The sequence below is a fragment of the Dipodomys merriami genome, unplaced genomic scaffold (genome assembly GCF_024711535.1).
Source record: "Dipodomys merriami isolate MVZ:Mamm:240054 unplaced genomic scaffold, mDipMer1.0.p SCAF_19, whole genome shotgun sequence".
In the NCBI taxonomy this organism is placed as follows: domain Eukaryota; kingdom Metazoa; phylum Chordata; class Mammalia; order Rodentia; family Heteromyidae; genus Dipodomys; species Dipodomys merriami.
In genome coordinates, this window is record NW_027203270.1 from 26,048,115 (window position 1) to 26,072,592 (window position 24,478).

The 24,478-nt window shown below is 49.9% G+C and overlaps 1 protein-coding gene across 1 annotated transcript; it reads left to right on the plus strand.

Moving 5' to 3' along the window:
- Window positions 1-5,572: 5,572 nt before the first annotated feature.
- Cavin1 (caveolae associated protein 1) lies at window positions 5,573-24,478 on the plus strand. Its single transcript, XM_070028006.1, has 2 exons — window positions 5,573-6,215; window positions 22,025-24,478. The coding sequence occupies exons 1-2, from the start codon at window positions 5,742-5,744 to the stop codon at window positions 22,724-22,726; spliced, it is 1,176 nt and encodes a 391-aa protein (XP_069884107.1). The 5' UTR covers window positions 5,573-5,741; the 3' UTR covers window positions 22,727-24,478.

The following is a 24,478-nucleotide window of genomic DNA, read 5'->3' on the forward strand; positions in this document are numbered from 1 at the left end:
CTCTAAGCTGCTACACTAATTTCATAACAGATAACCTATGCTCCAGTCTCTCTTGCTATGCTATATCTCCACAAAAATGAGTAAACCTTATTTATCAACATTAAAATCCCTAATGCAGTAGCTGGTTCCTGGAAAATAGTTGTCCTTTATTGAACATAAGCATAGGTATAAGAGGGATATAATGGTCTTGCTCCTCTGGAGATTGAGACCTGAAGATCACAGTTTGAAGCTAGTCCTAGGCAGGAGTACATGAGACTCTTTTTTTTTTTTTTTGTCGGTCGTGGGGCTTGAACTCTGGGCCTGGGCGTTGTCCCTCAGCTCTTCAGCTCAAGGTGAGCGCTCTACCACTTGAGCTACAGCGCCACTTCCGGTTTTTTGGTGGTTTATTGGAGATAGGAGTCTCACGGTCTTTCTTGCCCGGGCTGGCTTTGAACCGAGATCCTCAGATCTCAGCCTCCTGAGTAGCTAGGATTACAGGCGTGAGCCACCAGCGCCCGGCTACATGAGACTCTTATCTCCAGTTAACCACCAAAAATCTGGAAGTGGAGCTGTGACTAAATTGGCAAAACACACCTATGAATGAAAAAGCTAAGGGACAGGGCCCAGGCCCTAAATTTAAGCCCCAGGACTGAACACACACAAAAAATGGATGGAATATGGAATATGATAGAATACTAAGATTCTGCCTGCTGACATTGTTGTGTCCTGGTGGTCTCTACCTGGGGCCAAAGGAATTGTTTGCTATTAATCTGCTTTTTAATCCCTTTTCTGGTCTTTCTCTCAGCAGCTCAAATGACATAATGAAACAGTGTGCCTTTCATCAAGGAAAATGAGCAATGGAAAATGCAAAGCAATAACCTGAATGCAAGCAATGGCATGCTGAATGCAATTACTAAGAGAGAAACTGCTTATTTTCACTAAAATGAGTGGCATACTCCTAGTCTGAGTTTTTCTGTTGGTACTGTAAACCCAGTGCAGGAAGACTGGCACGCCCCCTGTTGGAATTAGTTGGCATTTAAGAAGAAGAGGAGCAGTGGGAGAAGCTAGGGCATGAGGACATTTCTCCACCATAGCTATGCAGGGCAGGGCCCTTTCACAAAAGTTCTCTGTTAAGAAGGCATCAAATGAGTCAGAACTGTATTCTCTGGACTATCCCTAGAGCATAACTTGACTCATCTACAAATACTAACATTCCTTTTTGAAGAAGTGGAACAGAAATATTTTCCTGTTGGGAATGATAGGATGGTGTGGACTTAAAAATTCTTTTAGTGAACATGTAATCAGAAAAACAAACCAAGCACAAAAGCTCCTCTGTAGCACCCTCCAGGAAAGTTAAAACTGTCATCTGTGGGGCTGGGAAGGTGGCTCAGTGGTAGAGTGCTTGCCTTGCATGCATGAGGCACTGAGTTCAATTCCTCAGCACCACATAAGCAGTAAAAATCAGAAGTGGCACTGTGGCTTAAACGACAGAGTGCTAGCCTTGAGCCAAAGAGGTGAGGGACGTCACCCAGGCCCAGAGTTCAAGCCCCACAACCGACCAAAACAAAAACAAACAAACAAAAAAAAATCTGTCATCTGTAAATGTCCACTGATAGAGAACTATTTATAAATAGGTTTAGCGCATTCATACATTGGGAAATATATGATTTTAAATATAAAATCAAATGTACAGAAATTTTCTATAGAAGATTCCACAAGGAAATAATGACCATGGTGTCTGGGGAGAGAAGAAACCTAGTTATTTGTGCAGAAAAATGAAACTTCTTTTTACTATATTTATTTGTGTACTATTTACTTGTGTACTACTTACTTGTGTACTATACCTTACATGTCAATTTTTAGTTTTTTTTTTTTTTTTGGCCAGGTGCTGGTGGCTCACACCTGTAATCCTGGTTTGAAGCCAGCCCAAGCAGGAAAGACCATGAGATTTTTTTTTTTTTTGCCAGTTCTGAGGCTTGAACTCAGGGCCTGGTCACCGTCCCTGAGATTCTTTTGCTCAAGGCTAGCACTCTACCACTTGAGCCACAGTGCCACTTCTGGCTTTTTCTGTTTATGTGGTACTGAGGCATTGAACCCAGGGCTTCATGCATGCTAGTCCTGCCTAAGCTACAATCTCAGCTGATGAGACTCCTATCTCCAATAAATTACTAAGAAAAATCTGGAAGTGAGCTGGGTGCTGGTGGCTCAAGCCTGTAAACCTTGCTACTTAGGAGGCTGAGACCTGAGGATTGTGGTTTGAAGTTTGCTTAGGCAGAAAAGTCCCTGAGACTCTTATCTCCAATTAACCACTCAAAACCTAGAAGTGGGGCTGTGGCTCAAGTGGTAGAACACTAGCCTTGAGCACAAAGAGGCTCAGGGACAGTTCCCAGGCCCTGGGTTCAAGCCCCATAACCAATAAAAAAAAAATCTGGAAGTGGTACTATGGCTCAAGTGGTTACAGCGCTAGCCTTGAGAAGAAGCTCATTTGCTCAAAGATAGTGTCCAGGCCCTGAGTTTAAGCCCAAGAATTGGCAAATAAATACCTTTTTTTTTTTTTTTTTTTTTTTGGGTCTGGTCGTGGGCCCTGAACTCTGGGCCTGGGTGTGTCCCTGAGCTCTTCAGCTCAAGGCTAGTGCTCTACCACTTGAGCCACACAACACCACTTCCGGCTTTTTTCTTATGTGGTGCTGAGGAATCGAACCAGGGCCTTGAGCATGCAAGGCAAGTGCTCTACCACTGAGCCACCTTCCCAGCCCCATAAATATAATTTTTTATTTCTATTTTTTGTGCCAGTTCTGGGGCTTGAACTCAGAGCCTGGGCACTGTCCCTGAGTTTCTTTTGCTCAAGACTAGCACTCTACCACTTGAGCCATAGGTCCTCGTTAAACATTTTGCTGATTAATTGAAGATAAGAGTCTCACAGACTTTCCTGCCTGGGTTAGTTTCAAACCTTGTTTCTTGAATCTTAGCCTCCTGAGTAGCTAGGATTATAGGCATAAGCCACTGGTGTTTGGCTTTCTAATCAGTTTTTTTTTTAATGGAACTTTATGAAGATTTTTGGATTGGTGGCTTCTCTGGGTCTTCCATAGAACAGGCTTTTCATGCTTCATAATGGTAGTAGATGCCAGGCTAGAAGTGACCTTTTGCCGAGCTCATCATCCATCCTGCTGGGGAAACCCAAGCCTGGTTTCTCAAGCAGGGAAAAGGTTTGCAGCCTTTCTGTGGGAAAGGGAGCTTGAGTGGCTCCAGAAACTCTGACATGCTGAGGGACAGATGTGGGAACAGGACAACCCTTGCCTCCAGAACTCTGTCCTAAGGAACCTTCTTAGGCCTTTAAGAACTGCTTGCTCCTTTGTACCTGCCATGAATAAAACTATACTTCAATTAAGCTTCCAGCCAACATACTAAAAGACAACATCCATCTCCCTGTCCCAATAAAAGGTTCAAAATACAAAGGTAGAAAATGCAAAAGAGGGCCAGGTGTTGGTGGCTCACACCGTAACCATAGCTACTCAGAAGGCTGAGATCTGAGGATCGAGGTTCAGAGCCAGCCCACAGAGGAAAATACATGAGACTCTTATCTCCAATAAACCACCAGAAAACTGGAAGTAGTGCTGTGGTTCAATGATAGAGCGCTTACCTTGAGTGAAGAGCTCAGGGACAATGCCCAGGCCCACAATTCAAACCCCACAACAGACAGACAGACAGACAGAAGGAAGGAAGGAAAGAAGGAAGGAAAGAAAAGAAGAAAGAAAGGAGGGAGGGAGGGAGGGAGGGAGGGAGGGAGGGAGGAAGGAAGGAAGGGAGGAAGGAAGGAAGGAAGGAAGGAAGGAAGGAAGGAAGGAAGGGCGAGCAAAAGAGCCAGGTGCTGGTAGTAGTGTCACCTGTAATCCTAGCTAGTCAGGAGACTAAGTTATGAGACACTCAGTTCAAGGCCATCCTGGGCAAAAAAAAGTCAATTAAGAGCAAAAAGCCAGGAGTGGAGGTGTGGTTCAAGTGGTAGCCTTAAGTGAAAAAATCAAAAGCCAAGCAAACTCAAAGCCCTGAGTTCAAGCCCCAGTACAAAAAAAAAAAAAAAAAAAAAAGGGAGGGGGAAGGACCAGAAGCACACAGGCTTGAGTTTAAGTGCCAAGTCAATATGGCCTCTTACCTGCCTTTCTTTTTCTTGTCTGTCAAATAAAGATAGGAGAATCTGCCAGATGCTTGTGGCTCTAGTTACTCAGGATACTAAGATCTGAGGATCACAGTTCAAAGCCAGCCCAGGCAAGAAAGTCCAGGAGATTCTTATCTCCAATAAACTACTCCTCAAAAGCTGGAAGTAGAACTGTGGCTCACACTAGCTTTGAGCAAAAGCTTAGGGACAGTGCCCAAGCCCTGAGTTCAAGCCCCAGGATAAACACAAAGAAAGAGGGAGAGAGGAAGAGGGAGAGAGGGAGGGAGGGAGGGAGGGAGAGACAGACAGACAGAGACAGAGACAGAGAGAGACAGACAGAGAGAATCCATGATTTCCCTGATTGCTTACTGGTAGTCTCTGGGATGTACAGAGAAAAATGGACATAACACATACATCTTATTCTCTTGTCAGCTAGAGGAAGATAGAGGGAGGCAATTTTTTTAGACAGGTGAGAGATGAGTCAAAGCTCTTTCTTTTCCTTTTTTTTTTTCTTTTCTTTTTTTCTGATCATAGGGCTTGAACTCTGGGCCTGGGCTGTCCCTCAGCTCTGCAGCTCAAGGATAGCACTCTACCACTTGAGCCACTGTGCCACTTCCAGTTTTCGGAGTGGTTTACTGGAGATAAGAGTCTCACGGACTTTCCTGCCCGGGCTGGCTTTGAACTGTGATCCTCAGATCTCAGCCTCCTGAGTAGCTAGGATTACAGGCGCAAGACACTGGCACCTGGCAACTTTCATTATTACCTATTCTAATTCTCCTTCTGAGGCCAGTTTTTAAGGAGCAGAGCATTGGCGAGGAGCTTTGCAGCCCCTCATGAGTTCTGTGACTTAATTTCACTCCTCTCTTCTTTTCCACACACCACCCTTCAAACTCGCGTAGGCTAAGGGTTGGCTAACTTTGAGTCAGGGGGTGGGGCAAGAGGAAAGGGAGTCAGAGGCCGCTTTGAAAAAGATTGAGGAAGGTGGCCCTTCAGGCAGCGGCTAAGGCTACACTTCGCCAGGGTGTAATTCAGACTCTCACGGTCCACCTGACTCGCCGCTTTGTAGAACTTTTAAGAGGTTGAAGTGGGTCTGCAGAGGAGTGGGGAAAAGGGAAGAGGAAAAGTAGAGCACACTTTGAGGACTTGATCCCTTTCTCAGGCTCACATTCCTCCGCCCCAGTCCCGCTCCGGCCGCCGCCTCCACTAACAGCCCCCCCCCCCCCCCCAGTCTCGCGATCCAACTATTCCAACCATCCTGGGCTGGGTGGGGCGCTCGGCTCTTGGGTCCCCCCCCCTCGCTGTCGGTCTCCCCCTTCTGCCCCGATCCCTCCCTTTCTGGGATGGGGCCAGCCAATGAGCAACGAGACTCCGGGTTTGGCCTGGGAGCTGGGTTGTGCGCGAATCCCGCCCCCCCCCCCCCCCCCCCCCGCCTCCCGCTCCACAGTTCTGGCCGCCGTCCCGGTGCGCACGGACGTGGCTCGAGTTTCCTCCAGCTCTCCGCGCGCTCGCTCGCTCGCTCGCTCGCTCTTCTCCCACTCTCACTCCTTCTTCTCTCCCGATCTCCTGCTCCACTCGGCCGGCCGCTTCCCTGCACGGCTCCCGGTAAGCCATGGAAGACGTCACGCTCCAAATCGTCGAGCGACCGTTTCCCGGGTTCCCCGATGCCACCGAGAGTCCGGAGCCCTCTCCAGTGGGGGCGCCGACGACCGAAGAGCCGTCGGGGGCCGGCTCTGAAGAGCTGATCAAATCAGATCAGGTGAACGGTGTGCTAGTACTGAGTCTCCTGGATAAAATCATCGGTGCAGTCGACCAGATCCAGCTGACCCAAACCCAGCTGGAGGAGCGGCAGGCGGAGATGGAGGGCGCGGTGCAAAGCATCCAGGGCGAACTGAGCAAGCTGGGCAAGGCGCACGCCACCACCAGTAACACCGTGAGCAAATTGCTGGAGAAGGTGCGCAAGGTCAGCGTCAACGTGAAGACTGTGCGCGGCAGCCTGGAGCGCCAGGCCGGCCAGATTAAGAAGCTGGAGGTCAACGAGGCCGAGCTGCTGCGGCGCCGCAACTTTAAAGTCATGATCTACCAGGTGAGGCTGCGGGTCAGACCGTGCCCAGGGCCCCGACACCCAGCCCCAATCTTCCCCGAGCCCCGCTACCAGCCCCGGTCCCCGGCGCCCCAGGCTTGGTGGAGTTAGGGGAAGAGCCCTACTCCGTTGCGTGGCTCTCCCCCTTTTTGGAGAGCTCGACTCGGTTGGGGTGCGGGGTGGGGGCGCGGCGGATTCTTGGGGGAGCGCACCGGGGGCGCGCGCTGCGCTCCGCGCTTCCCCGCCAAGGCCCCTCCCTCTGGCCTCTAACTCAAAAGCGGAACTTTTGGGGGGGGTGGAGGGGATTGGGCTCCGGAACGCTGCCTTTAGCCGATTGTACCACAACTTGGTTCTGTCAGATGCTTTCCTATTGGGGTGCAGTTTCAAGGGAACATCCGAGGGTCCCTGGCTACCGTTCGGGTCCGCTGTAAGCGGACACTAGAGGCAAGGCCCGGACTTGGGGCCTCCGGCGCTTCGGGCCCAATATAGCGGGTGATTCAGGGCTCAGGAACGCACTCGCGGGGGCTGCGCCAGGCGAGGGACGCGACCGCCAGCCCACCTCACTCGATCCCGCGCCCCCGCATCAGCCTCGGCTCCCCACGCCCGCCTGTCCCCTTCCTCGGATCAGCCCCGGGCCTCCAGGCACTTCCAAGTTCCTGGGGACGTTAGCCCACGCTGCACCCCACCCCGCGCCCTTGGCCTGCTGGAAGCGGGTGGGACAGGAAGGGGTGGGCGTGGGCGGTAGGAGTGCGGGGCGCGGCGGGTGAACAGCCTCCTGGGAGGCCCAGGGTCTGGGCGCTGTGAATCACACCTCCCCCCCCCCCCCCCGCATACCTGCGGGGGAGGGGGCCGGGGAGATGGTGTAGGGAGGCAGTGTGTGGGAGAGAGGAGGCTGATGAACCCAAGGCTCCCTCCCCTTCACCCCTCCTCCCTCCCCTTCACCCCTCCTCAAGTCCCCTAGCACCTAGTTGCTTCCTTTGCCGCATTCTTCTCTAATGAATACAAATGTAACTTTTGTATCGTGACTCCCAAATAAATTTGGGAATCTTAGTATTGCTGCTCCTCTTCTCCACTCCCCTTTTTTAATCCCATTAGGAGTGAGTCTAAGCTCAGAGGGCTGGGCCCGAATGTGCCCAGCCTTGCCCCCTTCCATGGTCCTAGGCCTGATTGATGTTCCTATCCCAAGGGATCAGGATCCTGAGGGCTTTAGTGGTTAGTTTGGACTGAGAGAATGGAAGAAAAAGGAAAAGCCCCACACCCCCTGCGGTTTTGCCCACCACTCTGGGGCCTGGTCAAGCTGGTTTTTAGTGGTCAGCTGGGGTGAGGTGAGGTCCTTGGCTTGGTCTCTCCATAGGGAACTGAGAGATATACAGATTGGGACAGGTGTTTGGGAAGAACAGAGACAGAGGTGATGAAGTGGCACCTCTGTGAGGAGATGGTTGGTCAGGGCAGAAATGGCACTCCTCCCATTTCCCCTGCACATACTGCTCAGGCCTTTCTCCCACAAAGGCCCTGGGTCTTTACAAAGCTTTCCTTCTTGGTGGGAGTGTAATGATTCATGGCTGTAATTCCAGCACTTGCGAGGTAGAAGTAGGAGGATCACAAGTTCATGGCCAGCCTGGGTTATATAGCCCTGTCTTTAAAGACAGAACAAAGAACTGTGCATATATTTATTTTGTAGTACTTGGGACTGAATCTAGGGCTTACCTAGCAACTGCTCTTCCATTTCAGCTAACATCCCAGTCTCTTTGCTTTTCGAATTCGTACATATATACCCAGAGCTCTATCCATTTATCCTAACTGCTTGCATGTAGTAGGATGTATGGGAGGGGGAGTGAAGATTTTCTTTTTATTTATTTATTTTTTTGGGGGGGGGTCCGGTCATGGGGCCTGATCTCTGGGCCTGGGTGCTGTCCCTCAGCTCTTCAGCTCAAGGCTAGCACTCTACCACTTGAGCCACAGCGCCACTTCTGGCTTTTTTCTTATGTGGTGCTGAGGAACAAACCCAGGGCCTCGAGCATGCAAGGCAAGTGCTCTACCACTGAGCCACCTTCCCAGCCCCAAGATTTTCTTTTTAATCTGCCTGGCCCTGTGGAAAATAGGGGAAGAAGGAAAGCCAGATGTCTGGGGTCTGGGGCAGCAAGTCACTTCTGTCTTTTCTCCAGAGCCTAGGGTAGTAAAGGGTTACCATGAAGACCATGGGTGTCCCAGATTGTAGAACCTGGGAAAGTTCTCAGCCTGGGAAGTAAACATCCTTGTGCTAAAGACAGAAATTCTGACAGTTATGGATGGAGACAAGAGAATTATGATGGAGACAAGACTTCTCTTCCAAGGCCCATGACATCCCTTTGTTCCCACTCTTCCCAGCACTGGGCAGGGTGGGGTCTATAATAGCAAGTGTGTGTGTTGGTGGGTGGGTTGGGGAGAGTGTCCATAACAGCATGGCTTTGACTGTATGTGTACTAAGCCAGAGCCAGTGGGGCAAAGAATTGAGGCAGAAGAGGGGCGTACAGCTGGAAGCTTGGCTCAAATGGTAGAATAGTTGCCTACTATGGGCAAGAGCCTAGGTTTGATTTCTTTTTTTTTTAATTTAATTTTATTTGTGAACATACTGTACAGAGGAGTTACAATTACATGGGCAGGATAATGCGTACATTTCTTACCACGCATTGCAGCCTCCTCCTTTGTTTACCCTTCACATCCCTTCCCAGCCTCCCCCCTCCCCCCCAATCCCAATCCTTCTCCTTCCCCCCCTTTCCCCCCCCAGGTTTGATTTCTAACACTTCAAAAAGGAGGAAGCCAGGCACCGGTGGCTCATGCCTGTAATCCTAGCTACTCAGGAGGCTGAGATCTGAGGATCACGGTTCAAAGCCAGCCTGGGCAGGAGCGTCCCCTGAGACTCTTATCTCTAATTAACCACCTGGAAACCTGAAGTGGCATTGTGGCTCAAGTGCTTGCCTTGAGCTGCAGAGTTGAGGGACGGCGCCAGGCCCAGAGTTCAAGTCCCACAACAGAAGAGAGAGAAAGAAAAAAAGGAGGAGATGGAGAAAGGGGTGAGGATGGAGCCAGACCCATTGCGGAAATAACTGAAAAATTAAATGCTCCAATCCTGAAGGGAGCTCAGAGGTAGGGAAACAATAACAGCAAGTAGGGTAGGGTGGGGTCCAGGGTTGCCAAACTTCTCTGAGCTGTGGTATAGATGTCTGAGGTGAGGGAGAGAGACCTCCACTTCTGGAGAAAAACAGATGCTTCTCCTCCTCAGGTCTGTAGAGGTCTAAGGCCTGAGAAAGAATGAGGTAAAAATAGCTGTGTGTCTTGGCAGACCTAATAGGGAAGACTGGGGGCAGCAGTTATGAGAAAGTTAGGCTGGGAGGCAGGATGCTTGGGTAACCAGGAAAAAAGAGATTGGGGTGGGGGGGGAAGGGGAGGAGGAGAAAGGAGGAGAGAGGGACAGAGAGAGAGGAGTTGAGATTGATTGATTTGGAGAAGTGGTTTCTGGTATGCTGTAGGGTTTTCAGAGGGAAAAGTACGGAAGAGATGCTGTATTTCCTACTGCAGATGGGAGGGGATGATGTGGGGGTGAGGTAGGAGAGGACACTAAAGGATCAAGAAGTCCAATAATAATAATATATATTTTTTTGTCGGTCCTGGGGCCTGAAGTCTGGGTCTGGGCGCTGTCCCTCAGCTCTTCAAATCAAGGCTAGTGCTCTACCGCTTGAGCCACAGCGCCACTTCCGGCTTTTTTTTGTCTTTTTGCTTATGTGGTGCTGAGGAATTGAACCCAGGGCCTCATGTATGCAAGGCAAGCGCTCTACCACTGAGCCATCTTCCCAGCCCCCTGATCCAATTTCTGAGTTGGGGTTCACTTATCTGTCCACAAGTAAAAGCTAGCAGTTTGGCATTTCATCCTATTAGTTGATGCTTAGCTGGGCAGCAGGATGAATTAAAAAAAGCAAATGAATGAAGAAAAGCAAATTTTACTAGTAATCGGGGTGCATGGACTGAGGGCTACTGAGAGAGTCAGGCCAGGTTTTGCTCTAAAATACCATTCAGGAGCTGGAGATTTAACTCAGGTGGTAGAACATCATCAGTCATTGAGCAGAAGCGACACTGAGTTCAAATTCTGGTCCTGGAAAAACAGTGAACTCTTAAACACAGTGCAACTGGGTGGAGCTATGAGTGTTACAGAGCCAAGCCTCTCAGGCAGTGATTTAGATGTATTTGAGTTATTTTAGAATCCAGAAAGAGATGGGTGCCAGTGGCTGACACCTGTAATCTTAGCTACTCAAGGAAGCTGCGATATGAGGAACCCAGTTTGAAGAGAATCTGAGCAGAAAAGTCAGTGAGACTCTTTATCTTCAGTTAACCAACAAAAATGTAGAAGTGAGTTATGGCTCAAGTGGTAGAGTGCCATCCTTCAGTGAAAAAGTAAATGAAAGCATGAGGCCTCCTAAGTTGAAGTCCCTGTACTGGCGCGCACACACACACATAAACAGAAAAGGAGAGGGAATGGAACTATTGTCTGGATTTGTTTGTTTGTATCATTTGAGCCATGATTCCAGCTCTTTTTTGCATCAGTTATTTTCTTTCTTTCTTTCTTTCTTTCTTTCTTTTTTTTTTTTGGGTCCGGTTGTGGGGCCTGAACTCTGGGCCTGGGTGCTGTCCCTCAGCTCTTCAGCTCAAGGCTAGCACTCTACCACTTGCGCCACAGCGCCACTTCCGGCTTTTTTTTTTTTTTTTTTTTTTTGGGTCCGGTTGTGGGGCCTGAACTCTGGGCCTGGGCGCTGTCACTCAGCTCTTCAGCTCAAGGCTAGCGCTCTACCACTTGAGCCACAGTGCCACTTCCGGCTTTTTTCTTTTTTGCTTATGTGGTGCTGAGGAATCGAACCCAGGGCCTCAGGCATGCGAGGCAAGCGCTCTACCACTGAGCCACCTTCCCAGCCCCCGGCTTTTTTCTTATGTGGTGCTGAGGAATCGAACCCAGGGTCTTGAGCATGCAAGGCAAGCGCTCTACCACTTAGCCACCTTCCCAGCCCCCTTCTTTCTTTCTTTTTTTCTTTCTTTCTTTCTTTCTTTCTTTCCTTCTTTCCTTCTTTTTTTCTTTCTTTCTTTCTTTCTTTCCTTCTTTCTTTCTTTTTTTTTTGCCAGTTCTGGGGCTTCAACTCAGGTCCTGGGCACTGTTCCTGAGCTGCTTTTGCTCAGTGCTAGCACTCTACCACTTGAGCCACAGCACCACTTCTGGCCTTTATTTTTTTTTGTCGGTCCTGGGGGCTGAACTCTGGGCCTGGGCGCTGTCCCTCAGCTCTTCAGCTCAAGGCTAGCTCTGTACCACTTGAGCCACAGCACCACTTCTGGCTTTTTTCTGCTTATGTGGTGTTGAGGAATTGAACCCAGGATCCTCATGCATGTGAGGCAAGCACTCTACCACTGAGCCACATTTCCAGCCCTCATCATTTTTTTTTTTTTTTTTTTTTGTCAGTCGTGGGGCCTGAAATCTGGTGCTGGGCACTGTCCCTCAGCTCTTCAGTTCAAGGCTAGCGCTCTACCACTTGAGCCACAGTGCCACTTCCAGCCTTTTCTGCTTATGTGGTGCTGAGGATTGGAACCCAGGGCCTCATGCATGCAAGGCAAGCACTCTACCACTGAGCTACCTTCCCAGCCCATCATCAGTTATTTTCAAAGTAGGCTCTCACTTTAAACCTGGGCTTTGATCCTTCTATTTGTGCTTCCCTATATTTCTAGGGATAGGTACATGCCTCTGTGCCCAGCCATTATTCCCTAGTATCTGGGACAACAGATACATGCCATAGTGCATAGTCCTTGGTTGAGATGGAGTCTCTCCACATTCCTTTTTGTCTCTAGGATGGCCTCAAACTTCAATCCTGGATCTCTGCATCCCAAGCAGCTAGAATTACAGGCTTGAATCACTATGCCTAGGTCTGGGATAGTGTGTGTGTGTGCGTACACACATGCTTGAACTCCATGAGCCACTTTTGGAATAGTGTTTATTTTGTGTGGGTACTTCCCCTGGGCTTGAACTCAGAGGCTGGGTGCTGTCCCTGAGTTGTTTGTTTTTGGTTGGTTGTGGGGCTTGAACTCTGGACCTTGGCACTGTCCCTCAGCTTTTCAGCTCAGGTGAGCGCTCTACCATTGGAGCCACAGCGCCACTTTGGTTTTCTGGTGGTTTATTGGAGATAAGACTCTCACAGACTTTCCTGCCCAGACTGGCCTTCTGAGTTACTAGGAATACTGGTGTGAGCCACAGGCCCCCAACTTCTGGAATAGTTTTGATGAGACAAAGCTGGTGGCCAGCACTTAAGAGTCATCAGACCTGCTCGGGATTCTTTGGGATAGGTTTGAGAGGCCTCTAAGGGATTAGGTGGCTCATGGATGCCAAAGGAGAGAACAGGGCTGGAATGAGTTTGCTGGTTTCTCCTCCCCAAATCCTGACCCAGCTGTTAGCTCCTCCCTTCCTAGACTCCATGGGAATCAAGGCTACCTTGTTCCAAAAGAAATTCAAGCCTCTTTCATAGTGTTTAGATTCCTTCCAGCCTTTAAACCTAGTGAATGGAGAACATGCCTATTATACCCTTCCTCTAGAAAAGCTGAGTTTGGGTTTTCTTGGTCATTGAGTCCAAGAAGAGGTATTTTTTTAGGAGTAGTCCCCAAGACTAAAATTTTAGTATCTGCATGTTCCTATTGTCCTTAAAAATTATTGTAAAGGTCTGGGCTGGGAAGGTGGCTCAGTGGTAGAGTGCTTGCCTCACATGCATGAGACCCTGGATTCAATTACTCAACACCACATAAGCAGAAAAAAGCCAGAAGTGGCACTATGGGCTAAAATGGTAGGGCGCTAGCCTTGAGTTGAAGTGCTGAGGGACAGTGCCCAGGCCCAGAGTTCAGCCCCCAGGACCGACAAAAAAAAATTATTATTGTAAAGGTCAAAATAAAAAAGGTAAGGCATTTAACACAGAGGGGCAACTAATAACAAGAGGGAAAAGAATGTCACTGCTAAGCAACAATTAAGATTAAGAGTCTCTTGGATTTGCTTGCCCGGACTGGCTTTGAACCATGATCGTAAGATCTTAGCCTCTTGAGTAACTAGGATTATAGGCAAGAGCCACCAGCAACTGTCCCATTGTGAAAGATACTTCATCATTTTGTCATTATAGACCTTTTGAGCTGGAAGGATCTTAATGGCAATCAGCTTTATCTTTCTCCTTGTGTAGATTAGGAAGTTGGGAACCAGAAAGAGGAACTCACTTGCTTTTTGTTATATAAGATTGGGGGCCAAAAACTGGGGCCAGAACCCAGGTCTACTCTTCCTTCTGTTTCAGCTAGTGCTCCCACCCTGATCTCCTGTTCCAGGCTAAGCAGCAGAAATCAGGGTGAAGGCTGCCCTTAACCTGGGGCGCTCCTTATTCTCTGAGAGACTGAAGTCCTGGTACTGGTGATGCTGTCTCTGTGTGACTGTGTGTGGTGTTGTGTACATGCATACTTCATTGGCTACTAGTAGCCAACACTGGTAGCTATTAACTTCTAGTGCTGAAGTAGAAGCACTGTGTAGTCTCCCATCCCAATGACAGTGGGAAGGTGGAGAGTATAAGGATTGAGGAGCTGGCTGGCCACTGGTATCCCCCAGCCTGGACTCTTGTGTCCAGAGAGCCATTTTTATCCGTCCTGGGGTCTGAAGTCTGAGCCTGGGCACTGTGCCTCAGCTCTTCAGCTCAAGGCTAGCACTCTACCACTTGAGCCACAGCACCACTTCTGTCTTTTTCTGCTTATTTGGTGTTGAGGAATTGAACCCAGGGCCTCATGCATGCAAGGCAAGCACTCTACCAATAAGCCACCTTCCCAGCCCCTGGCTTTCTCTTTTTTCTGCCTCTTCAACAGACACTCCCTGGCAGGTTAGGACCAGCTACTTTACTACTTTGGGGTTTTGTGACTATACAGGTCTTACTGAATACTGCTATTGTTTAATTCTGCTGGTGTCCTCATCTGTCCCTCTCCTCAATCAGAAGCAGTATTTCTCATCAGCCCCTGAGGAGGGACAATGAGCTGTTCCTAGGGGGACCCCAGGATGCAGATCCAACTGTGATTAAGAAAAATTAGCTTTTGGTTGGGAATGTAGCTTAGTGGTAGAGTGCTTGCCTAGCATGCATGAAGCCCTGGGTTCAATTCCTCAGTACCAAATAAAACAGAAAGAAAAAAAAATGCTAGAAATGCTGTGGCTCAAGTGGTGGAATGCTAGCCTTGAGCAAAAGAAGCTCAGGGACAGAGCCCAGGCCCTGAGTTCAAGCCCCAAGACTGGTCAAAAAAAAAATAGACTAGTTTTAGACTATTCTGTGTGTGTGTGTGTCCTGGAGCTTGAACTCCAGGCCTGGGCTCTTTTCCTTGAGCCTCTCTGGTCCAGGCTAGCGCTCTACCATTTGAGCCACAGCTCCACTTCTGACTTTCCTGTCTGGGCTGATTTTGAACTGCAATCTTCAGATCTTAGCTTCCGGAGTAGTTAGGACTACAGGCATGAGCCACCAGTGTCCTGCTCTGTGCATTTTAATGACTGATATTCCAAGCACTGCTAGTGAGCAAGGTGAGCAAGGCAGAGAGCATGAGGTGGGGACATGACTAAAGGAAACTAGTCAGATTCCCCTGCATGTCTGTCCCGTGTGTGTGTGTGTGTGTGTGTGTGTGTGTGTGTGTGTGTCTGTGTCTGTGTATATTGGTACTGGGGCTTGAGCTCAAAGACCTGAGCCCTGTCTCTTAGCTTTTTCACTCAAGGCTGTTGCTCTACCACTTAAGCCATACCTCACACCTCCATTTCCAGCTTTTTGCTGGTTTACTTAGAGATAAGAGTTTCTCAGATTTGTCTTTGTATACTGGCTTCCAACCATGATTCTTCCCCCCCCCCCCCCCGCCGGTTGTGGGGCCTGAACTCTGGGCCTGGGCACACTGTCCCTCAGCTCTTCTGCTCAAGGCAAGCGCTCTACTACTTGAGTCACAGGGCCACTTCCGGCTTTTTCTGCTTATGTGGTACTGAGGAATCGAACCCAGGGCCTCATGCATTGCAAGGCAAGCTCTCTACCACTGAGCCACCTTCCCAGCCCCCAACCATGATTCTTTGACCTGATCTTCCTGAATAGCTAGGATTCCAAGTATGAGCCACCTCACATGATTGTTCCTCTTTATATCCTGAACAGCACCCAATGCCCACCTCATCTTCGGGTACAAGGAGACAAAGAAACGTGTGCCTTCTCTTTTACCAGTTAGAGTCCACACTGATCCCTTAGAAAACTCAGCAGCTTCTCTTCATCTCTCCACCTCTAGTAGGCGTGGTCATCTCATCCCCGCTGCTCAGTAAGGGTAGAAGGTGGGAGCCCGTGGGTGGGACTGGGGAAGACTAGAGGGAGGGAGAGAGGGGAGGTTCCTTTAAAGCTGTTTATTAATTCATGGGCTTGGGTTTGTCCCTTCCCTTTCAGCCCCAGGGCTCTCTTGATAAAGCATTTTAAGTGTGGGTGGGTTTTTTTTTCCCCTACCCTAATACATTGTGTGTTCACTTCCTTACTCACCAGCTCCAACTCTGCATGCTACAGAGACCTCTTTCAACCCCATCCACACCCATCCCAAGCCCCATTTAAACCCCTTTTCCTCATCTTAGCCCAAGAAGAAGCCGAATGCACCCTCTGCCCGGGCCACACCCAAGATCGTGCCTTTTGACCTTCTGCCTGAGACTGAGCCTTTTGACCTGAAGCCTGAGCTCCCAGACTTTGAGCAGACGCCTAGGACACTGCCCTATTACCCAGAGCCTGGGCCCCGGCCCACCACTGAGGAGCCAAGAGCCAGTGGGGGCATCTAGGATCTATTGGTCCTCTGGGGCCAGTGAGCATGGGGTGTCACTCCAGACCTCCATCAGCATCGGCTAACTGTTGGTAGTGCCAGAATGGGCAGTCTTTCCAAGACACTGCCCTTGTGGGTGGGTGATAGACATTGGAGAGATGAGGCGAATATAATGTGTGCAGGGGGTGGGAGGGAAAGGGAAGGGGCTTTCTGTTCTTGGTTTCTTTTGCTTGCTTGCTTGCTTCCTTCCTTCCTTCCTTCCTTCCTTTTCTCTCCTCTCTCTCTCTCTTTCTCTCTCTCTCTCTCTTTTTGTGCCAATCCAGGGGCTTGAACTCAGGGCCTCATGCTCTCCCTTTGGCTTTTTCCCAGCCAAGGCTGGCCTTCTCCCACTTGAGCCACATTTCCACTCCTGGCATTTTGCTGGTTAGTTGGAGATAAAGAGTCTCTTAATAAGAGTCTCTCAAATTTGTCTGCCTGGGCTGGCTTTGAACCGCTGTGCTCAGAGCTTAGCCTCCTGAGTAGCTAGAATTACAGGCAGAGCCATGGAGTTTTTTATGTTTTTGTTTGTTTGTTTGTTTGCAGTGCTGGGGATCGAACCCAGAGCCTCCTCATATGTGCTTGGCAATCTCTCTAATATGGAGCTACATCCCAGCTGGTAGCTGTTTTAATAGTAGAGCTCCCAGCATCTAAAAACTGCACGCAAAGGCTGTCCTGCATGAAGCTGCATGAAACTGGGTGTGGCTTTGGATTTTCTCTTCCCTTCCCCCTGCAACTGCCTCCCCAGGGACAGGCCAGTTTGGCTGTAAGCCTCGTTGGAGGAGGGCCTCTCGAGGCCCAGGCCTGGGGACTGTTCTGTGCCCTCTCCACCCGTTTCTTGTAGCTGAGGAAAACATTTCCCAAAGAAATCCCTTATGTTTGCCAGATTCTGCCTTGGGCAGGGCTCTTAGAGGCTGCTGGCTAGCTCAGAGAAAGGGAGACAGGAGGGAGAGAGAGGAAGGAGGGAGAGAGTGGGAGAGGGGCTAGAAAGACGGAGAATATTTTAGTTGGCTCTGGCTTCAGTTTTCCCTCAGTAAGGAGCACTTTTGGATATTTTTTCTTGTTTTGTGTGTGCTGGAGCTTAAACTCACGACCTGGACACTGTCCCTTAGGTTTTTTGCTCAAGGCTAGTGCTCTACCACTTGAGCCACAGCTCCATGTCCAGCTTTTTGCCAGTTAATTGGAGATGAGTCTTTTTTTTTTTTTTTTTTTTTTTTTTTTTTTTTTTGCCAGTCGTGGGGCCTGAACTCTGGGCCTGGGCGCTGTCCCTCAGCTCTTCAGCTCAAGGCTAGCGCTCTACCACTTGAGCCACAGTGCCACTTCTGGCTTTTTTTTTGCTTGTGTGGTGCTAAGTAATCGAACCCAGGGCCTCATGCATGCAAGGCAAGCACTCTACCACTGAGCTACCTTCCCAGCCCAATGGAGATGAGTCTTTTGGAAGCATCTGCCTGGGCTGGTTTCAAACCTTGATCCTCAGAGCTTAGCCTCTCCAGAAGCTAGGGTGACAGGCATGAGCCACCAGTGCCTGGCTTGTCTCCTTATTTTGACAGCCTGAAGTGGAGGGGTCCTGGGTGGATTTCAGGATTCTCCTTTAATTTTTTCTCAATTCTGCACATGTCCCTTCGTACTTCCTAAGCAGTGGTTTCTCTCTCTCTCTCTCTCTCTCTCTCTCCTGGAAATTGAACTCAGGGCCTTACCCTTGCTAAGCCAGTACTGTAACCTGGATCTCTGAATTACCTCTCCAGTGTCTTCCCCAGCAATGACTGGAGACAGAACTGGTTAGCACTAAATCAAGAGAGGCTCCTATTTAGAGCCATTTGGCACGTATCCCTTCTCCCTAACAAATGTGAAATGCCTGGCCACGGACCAGGTATGTAGTAGGTACTCAATCAAATTATGATCTTATAAAGATCTTCTGAAACCAGACCTTACATTTCTATAGCAGATTCTGGAGGTAGAGTGGAAGGTATGGGAGCCCTCCTGAGGCTCCTCTAATTCCATCCTGGACTCATACCTTCTGGGTTTGGGGAGCTGTGTGTGCTTGGCAGGGGGCAGGGGAAACTGCATGGTTTTGTTCAGACCTGGTCATTAAAGGTAACTCTGAAAAACAAGCCTGTTGGGAGTGGTGGTTTTGTTTAATACAAACGGAAAACAGAACAAGCAGAGCTCTCTCTTTGCACCCCCTAAGGCCCCTCCATTGGCCTAGGAACTCTGCCAGGGAAGCGGGGGTGGGACAAAGGTGCCTGGCCTTGTGTGTCCAGGGTTGGGGGAAGTGCTTTCTGTGTATTCTTGGCTGTTGTGGCAACAGGCAGACTGGGTGGGCCCAAGACAACACTCCAAGGCTGTGAGTCATGGGGGAAGCCTGACTTGGAAAGAGGGGGGGGGCGGGGGACAAATCCATTAACAGAGGGGAAAAGCTAAGGATGCACTCTCTCTCTGGAGCATAGCTACAGGACATTGCCTAGGCATTAATGTCAAGTTGTTTCTTCCCCTGTCCCCAACCTTCCACCAAACAGTAGCTCCTTTGGTAGAAGCCTATGGTAAATAGGGTTATATCTCTCCAACTACCTTTCTGATCTGAGTAGATGCCCCCAAATCCAAGAATAAACCTCCTCACACTGAGACTGCTCTTCATTCTGTCATTTGAGAGCTTTCTTTGGGTGTCAGGAAGACAGAATGGCCATGAGAAGCATAAAGTTCTCAATCAGCTTTCCCTGCTTAGCTGGCAAAGGCCCTTATCTAGAAAGCCAGAGGCCAGGAAAACCAACCAGCTCAGCCTTTCGGAGTTGGGGGTGGGGGTGGGGCAATGTGAATTTGCTTTCTAGCAGCTGGGACTGTTTCCTGATTATTATTATTCCCTGTAGTCACTCTTCAACCCTCCTACCCTTCCCAATCCATCCACAGTGTCTGAGCTTAGGGAACTTTACCTCACTTTTCAGTAGGATACACACACACTGGGGTAAATTCTTCCTGTAACAGAGTTTAGTCCTAGGGAGTCCTAAAATGATGAATTAAGTCCTAATGATGTTAAGTCCTGATGTAAGTCGCCAGTGGCAGGCAGGGAGATGACTACAAAAGTCCTAAAAGAGCCAGATGCTGGTGGCTCATGCCTGCCTCTTTAATTGTAGCTACTCAGGAAGCTGAGACCTGAGGACTGAGGTTTGAAGCCAGACTGGATTAGACTCTGACTTCCAATTAACCACTAAAAAGTTGGAAGTGGTGCTGTGACTCAAGTGGTAGAGAATCAGTCTTGAATAAAGAAAAGCCAAGCCAGGCATTGGTGGCTCACGCCTGTAATCCTAGCTACTCAGGAGGCTGAGATCTGAGGATTGCAGTTCAAAGCCAACCCATGCAGGAAACTCTATGAGACTCTTTATCTCCAATAAACCACTCAGAAAACCAGAGTGGTGCTGTGGCTCAAGTGGTAGAGTGCTCACCTTGAGCTGAAGAGCTGAGGGATAGTGCACAGGCCCAGAGTTCAAGCCCCATGACCAACAACAACAAAAAAGAAAGAAAGAAAGAAAGAAAAGAAAAGTGGAGAGCACAAGGCCCCGAGATCTAGGCACACATACACACACACACCACACATACACAGACCCAAAAGATACAGATGAAATCAGAGGGAATGTTGAAAGAGGCTGAGACCTTCCTATACTCAGAACAATAACAAAAACCCTCTCTTTCACTCATTGCCTTGGTGAATAAGAGGCAGAAGCAGAACTATGCTCCAGAATGCCCACAATAGCACTAAGCCATCTATGGCAGGTGGAGACTACAAGTCCCAGCATGCTCTGTGCCCAGGTCACCTTGCTTGCTGGGAGGTGTAGTAGGGTAATAGAGAGCTAGAGGTGGCTTGATGCCCAACAGAGCTGTTGCCCAGTTGGGAGAAGAGGTGGAGCTAGCTTTCCCTCTTTGTCTCTGCTAATGTTATTGACAGGGAGGGAAGGAAGTTGGGAGGAGGTGTTCCTAGTTTTCAGTGTAAACCAGGAAATTCTGGGGGGATGTTGATGCAAGGGAAAGGAAAGAGGTCTGGGGGGGGTAGGGAAGGAATTCTGTATTCTGTAGCAGGTGGTTCCAGTGGAATCCAAAGAGATTCCAAGTAGCCTATGAATAGGTTGTGTGTGTGTGTGTGTGTGTGTGTGTGTGTGTGTGTGTGTGTGTGTGTGTGTGTGTGTGTGTGTGTGTGTGTGTGTGTGTGTGTGTGTGTGTGTGTGTGTGTTAGAAGGCTGAGCCCTGTGCGTGCGTGCTTGTGTAAGAGAGGTCAATTTGTGTTGCCACATTTGTGTTGCCACATTTTCTCAGGAGATGGGATTTTCTTACAATTCTGGAAAACTGTCTTTAGAAAACCTGCTGGTCTGAAGTAACTGAAGAGTATCTAGACTAAATGGAAGCCCCTGTTTTTATGTTCTGGATCAGGCTCCTTTCTGTACTCAGCATCTTCTACTTTTGATAGTGGTGATATTGTGTGTGTGTGTGTGTGTGTGTGTGTGTGTGTGAGAGAGAGAGAGAGAGAGATAGAGAGAGAGAGAGAGAGAGAGAGAGAGAGAGAGAGAGAGAGAGAGAGAAGAAGCCTGGGATGGTGAAATGTTGTTCAGGAGCAACATTTCAGGATCTTGGAAAAATTTCCCCAGTATAGAAAACAACAGTGGTGCTGTGTCTAAAGACCATGGGTAGGGCTGGGAATGTGGCTTAGTGGTAGAGTGCTTGCCTAGCATGTATGAAGCCCTGGGTTTAATTCCTCAGTACCACATTAACAGAAAAAGCTAGAAGTAGTGCTGTGGCTCAAGTGGTGCTAGCCTTGAGCAAAAAGAAGCTCAGGGACAGTGCTCAGGCCCTGAGTTCAAGACCCAAGACTGGCAAAAAAAAAAAAAAAAAAAAAAAAAGACCATGGGTAACTTGGAATGGGACGAGCGCTCTACCACTTGAGCCACAGCACCACTTGCGGTTTTCTAGTGGTTTATTAGAAACAAGCGTCTCATGGACTTTCTTGCCCAGGCAGGCTTTGAACCTTGATTCTACGACCTTAGCCTCCTGAATAGTTAAGATTACAGGCGTGAGCCACCAGCACCGGCTCTTTTCCTTTCTTCTATCAATTTCTTTCTTTTTCAGGCCCCAGGTCGTGGGGCCTGAACTCTGGGCCTGGGCGCTGTCCCTCAGCTCTTCAGCTCAAGTCTAGCACTCTACCACTTGAGCCACCATGCCACTTCCGGCTTTTTTCTTATGTGGTGCTGAAGAATCGAACCCAGGGCCTCGAGCATGCAAGGCAAGTGCTCTACCACTGAGCCACCTTCCCAGCCCTCTTCTATCAATTTCTGCCTGGGGAAGGGATTATGACCACTGGTGGAGTCAAACAATATGAGAATGTCATGGAAATGTGTATGTGTGTCTCTTTGTGTGAGTTTAGCCCAAGTCTCCTTTCCTGTTTCTGAAATGGCTCTAGTGGGTGGAAAATGCAGTGCCTTGACGTTACCTTCAAGCTTCCCTGTGGCCTGTGAGTTCATTCCCTTGCCTCCCAATCAAACTTTCAGTGGATTGTCCCAACCAAGCTCTTGCTTTTTGGCCAGACTAGGGCGTTATGTAATTTAGGACACCAGAGGGCGCTCTGCCACGTCTAAAGTTAAGCTGTATCTTCAAATCAAGCGTTTCCCTGCCATCTCTGGGGGTAGGGTGGGGTGGTCTTAGAGTTGTAAGGGCTGGGGGCTCTTCGAGATACTTAACTAACTACAGTTATAATGCCGGGCCACGATCCCACCCCGTGCTGCCTGTACAGGGACCACTTAAATCACAGGTATGGGGTGCCCACAATGTGTGCGGCAACGGTACCAGGGGCTGACAAATTCAACCACGCAGGGGCCCCTCCAGGATCGACCACCTGGGGTCTTCCCCCCTCCTCCCCCCTCCCTCGGGCCCACTCTCACCTTGCACTGCTGCTCTTTCCTTAGGACGACGTGAAGCTGCCAGCTAAACTGAGCGTCGGCAAATCTCTCAAAGAGTCCGAGGCGCTGCCGGAGAAGGAAGGCGATGAGCTGGGCGAGGGCGAGCGCCCGGAGGAGGACGCCGCGGTGCTCGAACTCTCCTCCGACGAGGCGGTGGAGGTGGAAGAGGTGATCGAAGAATCGCGCGCGGAGCGCATCAAGCGCAGCGGGCTGCGGCGCGTGGACGACTTCAAGAAGGCCTTCTCCAAGGAGAAGATGGAAAAGACCAGGGTGCGCACCCGCGAGAACCTGGAGAAGACGCGCCTGAAGACCAAGGAGAACCTGGAGAAGACTCGGCACACGCTGGAGAAGCGCATGAACAAGCTGGGCACGCGCCTGGTCCCCGCCGAGCGCCGCGAGAAGCTCAAGACGTCACGTGACAAGCTGCGCAAGTCCTTCACGCCCGACCACGTGGTCTACGCGCGCTCCAAGACAGCCGTCTACAAGGTGCCGCCCTTCACCTTCCACGTCAAGAAGATCCGCGAGGGGGAGGTGGAGGTGCTGAAGGCCACCGAGATGGTGGAGGTGGGCCCCGATGACGACGACGAGGGCGCCCCGCGTGGGGAGGCCGCCGACCTGCTGCGCGGGAGCAGCCCCGACGTGCACACGCTGCTGGAGATCACCGAGGAGTCGGATGCCGTGCTGGTGGACAAGAGTGACAGCGACTGAGCCCCACCCGCGCCAAGAGAGCGCGCATGCGCGGGGGGGGGGGCGCGAGCGTGGGGCTCTGGCCCTTGGACGGGGTGGGCTCTGCGCCTAGCCCTGCCGCCTGCTGCCGCTCTCCGTCCCCAGCCCCTACCCACCTACTCTCCCCTTTCCAAACTTGCTCTTTTGCATTTTCCTCAGACCCTTCTGAGGTGAGAATTTTCTGAAATATCAATTCCTCCCACCCTGTCCCCCTCCCCACCGAGAGGAGCGTGCCTGCCAATCACACGGTTAGTGGGCGGGAGGCAGGCCCCGCCCCCACCTTGGACAGCCTCAATTTGGACATAGCCTGGATGGGATTTGCTTTTCCATATTAGTGATCCTTGGGGGGGGGGAATTCCTTAATTCCATGGTTGGGCTCCATGGGGGTGGGGATGGAACTGCCTGCCACTCATTTTGCCCCCCATCACACCCACCCGGCTATGTCATTCCTGCTCCTTGAGCTCTTCTTATCCTCACCCCAGGAGTCTCTGAAGCCAAAATTACTGCAAGAAGAGTAAACCTTAAAGAGCCTCTTGGCCCATAGACTCCTACTAGAAGACTTGAGAAAGTCTATGGGAACTTGAGGCTGGGGAGAAAAGCCCAGTGACCTTGCACTAGTGTGGGTTAACTACAGAGCCTGGGGAAGGAAGAGGGTGGGAACAGTATAGGGGAGGGGCACTTTTACACACCTTCCGTTTCTGCACACTGTCTGCACACAGGAGCACTATGGCTATGGCTTTGGGAAGAAGAATGGGATAATAGGAACAAGTGGAAAAGAAGATGAAGAGAGAAGCGTCCTTATTAGTAGCATGAAGAAATACTGGATAAAATCCAAATCTGGAAGTCCCAGGACATCAGGACCATTTTCAGGAGTAGGACGATAGGAAGGCAGCTTGGAAGAGGGGTGAGGCAAAGAGAAAGGAGAGGTGACTCTTAACGAAGATCCCTCAATTGAGGTTTGCCTAGGAAATTAGGGTCCCAGAAGGGGGCAGCAGCAGGCTGCAGGAGAGCTGGGAGTTAAGAGCAAAGAGCAAGAGTTGCTAATGGACTGGCTGTGTGTGAGCAGACAGCTGGAGGGGAGGTCTGCACAGGGCACGCAGTAGAGCAGCCTGTACAGCTGTTCCTGCAGAAGCTATTGCACATCTTTCTCTGACATGTAGGACTTGTCCAGACCCTGCTGGGTTCCTTGTCTTTAAGAATGCATTTACCAAAACATTGGGACAGTCTGAGGCTTGATTTTTGTCATCTACTGACCGTGCTATCCTCAGGACATTTTAGTCCCCTTGCTTTTCTCCATTAAAGACTTGTCAGACCAAGGAGAAGCCTCTTCCTTCCCCTCCCAAGTCACAGCCCCAAAGGATTGCTGGGGCTTCACCTACAGCCAGACTCCTTGTCTTCCCTGCTCTGCTTTTCTTTTTCTTTTTGAATTATAGCTAATTGTGTTAAGGGGGTGGGAGGGAAGGAGCCTGGGGACACAAACCTTTTATACAACACAAAGCTTTGCTTTTTTTTTTTTTTTTCTTTTCCTTTTGTTGGTTCCCTTCCTCCTCTGAATGGTTGGAGATTTGTCAGCTGAAGGAGATGGGGGATTGTGGGACTAAGTCTCTAAGTGCTGATGGGCAGAAGGGGCCTGAGCTGTGGGAAGATGCAGTTTCCTGTGGGCTCTAGGGAGCCTCTTATGTTGCTGTGTCCTGGTGAGCAGCCCGACCAATAAAACCTGCTTTTCTAAAAGAA